The sequence below is a fragment of the Callorhinchus milii genome, unplaced genomic scaffold (assembly GCF_018977255.1).
Source record: "Callorhinchus milii isolate IMCB2004 unplaced genomic scaffold, IMCB_Cmil_1.0 Scaffold23, whole genome shotgun sequence".
NCBI classification, from domain to species: Eukaryota; Metazoa; Chordata; class Chondrichthyes; order Chimaeriformes; family Callorhinchidae; genus Callorhinchus; species Callorhinchus milii.
The window spans coordinates 8,503,464-8,508,270 of NW_024704764.1; the positions used below are offsets into that span (position 1 = coordinate 8,503,464).

Here is a 4,807-nt window from a genome sequence, read left to right on the forward strand (position 1 = left end):
GACTAGTATATTTTGGTGGGTGAAACGCGCAGCCAATTGCGCACAGCGCGGCGTCCCACACGAACGGGCGTGGATCGAGTATAGAAAATTTACATCGTGTTTTGAGTTGGTCAGATTCCCAAGGAGCTGAAGGTACACATACATTATTATTTGTTTTATAATTAAATGTTGCATTTGATGCAGCACCTGCAAGGGCATTAAACAGGGAACGTCTCTCAAGCCATTTGTAGCGCAGCAGCCCTTTTTCCCACAGCATTATATTCTACAAACCATCATGAAGTGAATGACCAGCTGGTTCAGAGAAATGTTTGCCAAGATACTGGAGGAAAGTATTTTTCAAATAGCATCACTGTTTTTTTTATCTACTTGAACAGGCAGATGAGAACTCTGACAAAGCCCCAATTTAAGGGAAAAATTGTTTTATTTGTACTATAATATGTACTATTCCCCAAGTCAGCTTTCATCTGATGTTCTTACATAATTTGAGATGTCAACCATGTACGTGAAATATTATAACTTTATCTACCAACCACAATGATCACACACAGGGAGGGTGGAGGTGTTCAGGTTATATTTTACAGTTGGTTTCGAGCAGTGCATTTCTGAAGATCCAGGAATCGCTCAAATGATCACAGTTCATGATTTTATGATTTGGCTGAGATGGGGGGCAGCAATAAAATGTATTGACACAGCTCACTTAATCCCAACCAGACCTTTTGGTTGGTGAATGACTTCTGCCAGTTTCATCCGAGTTCGGCAGACTTACTTGCATGGTATACATCCTCTCCGATAGCAGATAATTCTCCACAAAGTCCAGCTAGCCCGCCAGGCTCTCTCTCTCTCTCTCTCTGTGTCTCTGTCCCACAGCGATGTCAGCTCTGTGACTCAATGTTGTCGTACACTCTAACCACAGAGTTATTGCTGTTCAGCACTTGAATTAACTTAAACGCTGTTTCCAGATCAGCGTCAGCCAGCTGGACAATCCTAGTAGCGATGAATTCGGGACCGGCAGAGAGCGTCAGCAGTCCCATCGCACTCAACCTCTCCCGCACCTCCCGCAGAGAGGCTAGATCAGAGATGAACTGGGAAAGAATTTGACAAAGAACTTTAGACAGTATATGTTGCACTTAAATCGAGGGGTTTATTTCAAGCGATTGCAAACATGCATGTGCCCCGATTGTGGGATGTTTTATGGTGCAGATGAGCTGCCATGTTTGCCTGCATAACAAGTCACTATTCTTCAAACAAACAAACAACTTAACTTGCATATATATATATTATACGGCTGATCTAATCAACCGCCTTTGCCCCATATCATTGATACCCTATGTCGCTCTGTGAAGCGTTTTGAGAACAAGGGAGTGAGTGAGCGCATTCCTGATGTCACCCCCGACATATCCTCTCTATCCGCAATATTGCTGATGGATGGGCTTGAAACCAGGATTATCCCATCGCCCACCTTGGGAACTATACAGAGCTGAGGATGGCTACTCACCTTAAGGATCACCTTGTCCTCTTCATCCACAGAATGCTGAATGTCTTCTGCCCCAGCTTCGATTGCCAACTCGAGAGCCTGCTCCAGCTCAATCTCACAGTTGTCCTTATCCAGACCGTTGACAGTCACCACTCCTTTCCTCTCGAAGCAATGCCGTGCTCCGTCACTCAGCAACCCCCTGACAACAAAATAACCAACAAGTAAAACCCACCAGAAAACAGGCAGATTTCAGGCTTGTAGAGCTTGTCATGACGTTCACATTTGTTGTTCACTAGGTATAGAGAGGGAGGGATTAGGGCACCAGCTTGTCTCAGCTGGTAACACTCTCGCCTCAGGATCAGAAGCTTGTGAGTTCAGTAACACATCCAGACTTCACATCAGAATCTAGGATGACATTTCAGAGTAATGTGGGGTGGGGGGGGAGAGGGGAGAAGCCCTGCATTGTCAGAGGTGCCATCCTTTGGATGAGATGCTACGAGGACCTGCCTGCCGGTTTCTGTGAACGTTAAAAATGCCCAAGACCCCACTCGAAAAGAGAAAAAAGGAGTTTCTTCCAATATCCTGGCCAAAAAGTCCCCCAGGTAAATTGGTCAGTCTCTTAACGGCTGTACGCAGGATCCTGCTGTGTGCAAACTGGCTGCCAGGTTTGGCAACAAATAGTCACAGCACATGATAGCTATTACCTGTGAAGGACTTTTGTGACATTTGGACTTTATAATCAGAAGCAAAGTTCCTCAGCGCTCACTGCTCCACTATCCCGCAAGTTATTGTTGTATCATTCATTTTGTGCCCCCACTGATGCGTACCCATTTTTATTCATGATGCTCTTTAGTTCCTGATGGGACCGGGTGTTGTTGTCTGTGAGAAGTTCAATGAGTAAAAATGATCCTCCGGGGCCTCTGGCTTCATACAGGCAATAAGATGTGGCTTTTCCTTTCTCCTGTAAAAGCAGATACGGCATAGGGTCAACGTAGGGGCAGCATTTCCAATTAAATGCACGACAGTGGAGACATCTGACCCAGAATCACAAAGCGCCCAGGGACTGGGGAAGGTCTACAAGCCTGAGAGCAGGATTACCACAAACTCTCTCCGCTCCAGGAGGTACGTGACTCAGGCAGACCTCCGAGGGGAAAGGATACAAAACATGTAGTCGTATGGCAAAAATGCATCAAGCGGTGCGCTGCACTTTAATCCACCGTCATGTGCAAATCTGCCAAACCATCACCCACGCCCCACCAACAATTCCACACACTTTGCAGAGATCAAGGAAGTTCCCACACTTACTGCGCCTTTGATGGCAGCTTCGATGGACATTTTGGGCATGTTCTTAGCTCGGCACTGCTCTATGAGGTTTGCCAGCTGAGTGTTACCTTCGGGGTTGGAGCCTCCCTCTGCAGAAAGAAAAGTAGGAGCGAGAACAATCAGCTGATAAGACTGCTCGCTAGGTACCGATCAGCAGCATGAACCATGACTAATTTTTACCTGGGATATTAAAACATCTTCAAGTGCTTTTGCAGTACACAAAATATACGTTTCCCCCCCCCCCCCCACCCACCCCTCCCGGCAAAACATACAGTCAATTCACTTTACAGTCTATTCTGTGAAGCGCTTTGAGACGTCTCGAAGACGTGATGAGGCGCCGTATCAAACGCAAGGATTATTATTATTACAGTAACTGTCAAACACAGCGTATTTTTACAGGCAAAGACTGAAATGGAGCCCCCCCCCCCCCCCACCCCACCCCACCACACAAACTCCCCCCATCTCCCTGCGGTACCTTTCACGGCGTATCTGATCATAGCTGCAAACTTGGCAAACATTGTACTCTTTTCCGCATCTTTTGGTCCTTTAATGTGCTTGACTTTCGACCACTTGTTGTGACCTGCCCAGCGAGCCGCGGACGTGTGGACGCCGGCGCCCTGCGGGCAGCGAGGGGGGAGCCGGGCCCCGGCCGGGAGAGCCGGGCCGTTCGCCGACGCTGGCACCGCGGCTCCGGGCCAGCCCGTCAGCTCCGCGCGACTCCGCAACCAGGGCAGGAGGCGGCTCCTGTTCCACGAGCCAGCGCTTCGGACTGCCCCGGCGACAGCCATCCCGCAACCTGGAGAGAGAAGGAAGGAGGGCCCAGGGTGGAGGGGAGTGAGGGGGGGGGCGGTGGGGGGGGGGGGGAGAGGGCAGGGGAGGAAGGGGGAATAACCCGTAAAGTAGGTACAGTGAGCGTCTGTAGAGCAACAGAACGAGGAGGAAACTCTCGACGCTTAGACCAACCGACAACTTGCGTCCACACGGCGCCCCCTCCTCCCGCGGTGGGGGGGTCCCAGGACCGCGGCGGAGCACGACACCCAGCGCGGGGGGGGGGGGGGAATGGGGGGGAGGGGGGGGGGTGTGACCATAGGCACGGGGTCGAACAGGATGGTCTTCAGGCGCGACCTGAAGATAGGGAGGGAGAGAGGGAGGAAAGACCCTCTCCCCTCCCACTACTTCTCCCCACCGCCTCCCTCCCTCCTCTCCCTTCTCCCCCCTTCCCCCTCCCTCCCCTCTCTCCTTTCTCCCCCTCAACTCCCTCTCTCCCCCTTCTCCCCCCCTCTCCCTCTCTCCCCCCCTCCCCCCCTCCCTCTCTCCCCCCCTCCCCCCTTCTCTCCCCTCTCTCCCCCCTCTCTCCTCCCCCCTCTCCCCCCTCCCCCTTCTCTCCCCTCTCTCCTCCCTCCCCCCCCTCCCCCCTTCTCTCTCCCTCTCTCCCCCTCTCTCTCCCTCTCTCCCCCCTCTCTCCTCCCTCCCCCCCTCTCCCTTCTCCCCCCTCCCCCTTCTCTCTCCCCCTTCTCTCCCCTCTCTCCTCCCTCCCCCCCTTCTCTCCCCCCCTCCCCCTTCTCTCTCCCCCCTCTCCCCCTCTCTCCCCCCCTCTCTCCTCCCTCCCCCCTCTCCCTGGTTGCTCTCCCCCTCCCCCCCCCCCCACTCCTTTACCCCCCACTCACCTGCAGCTCCGTCCGCCCGCCCACCCACACCGTTTCCGGTTGAGCCGTGACCGCCTTCCGGTCCCGCCGTAGACCCGCCCCCCCCGGGGCTCCCTCCCTGCGCGTGCGCACAGGGCATCAGCCTGGACCACACCACAGAGAGATGATAATAATAATAATAATAATAATAATAATCTTTGCATTTGATATAGCGCTTTTCACGTCGGGAGGACGTCCCAAAGCGCTTCACAGAACACACTGTAGAGTGAATTGACTGTATATTTGTGGGCGGACGCGGCAGCCAATTGCGCACAGCAATGTCCCACAAACAGTCGTAGATTGAAAATGACCAATTTATTTTTGT

At 52.4% G+C, this 4,807-nt stretch overlaps 1 protein-coding gene across 1 annotated transcript; it reads right to left on the reverse strand.

The window, feature by feature from the left end:
- Positions 1-402: 402 nt before the first annotated feature.
- On the reverse strand, positions 403-4,484 carry LOC103171587 (translational activator of cytochrome c oxidase 1). The gene is made up of 6 exons (XM_042343235.1): positions 4,465-4,484; positions 3,273-3,593; positions 2,780-2,886; positions 2,302-2,435; positions 1,496-1,673; positions 403-1,082 (listed from the first exon to the last, which is right to left on the reverse strand). Exons 2-6 carry the CDS (start codon positions 3,583-3,585, stop codon positions 873-875), a joined length of 942 nt encoding a protein of 313 aa, XP_042199169.1. The 5' UTR covers positions 3,586-3,593; positions 4,465-4,484; the 3' UTR covers positions 403-872.
- Positions 4,485-4,807: the final 323 nt, after the last annotated feature.

What these genes read in the sequence shown, in the direction of transcription:
- LOC103171587 (XM_042343235.1), bottom strand. Translation starts at nt 3,585, where the DNA reads ATGGCTGTCGCCGGGGCAGTCCGAAGCGCTGGCTCGTGGAACAGGAGC. An exon ending in GATCAGATACGCCGTGAAAG is followed by an intron (nt 2,887 to 3,272) that starts GTACCGCAGGGA and finishes TTCTTTCTGCAG; the next exon opens with AGGGAGGCTCCAACCCCGAA. An exon ending in AGGACAAGGTGATCCTTAAG is followed by an intron (nt 1,083 to 1,495) that starts GTGAGTAGCCAT and finishes ATTCTTTCCCAG; the next exon opens with TTCATCTCTGATCTAGCCTC.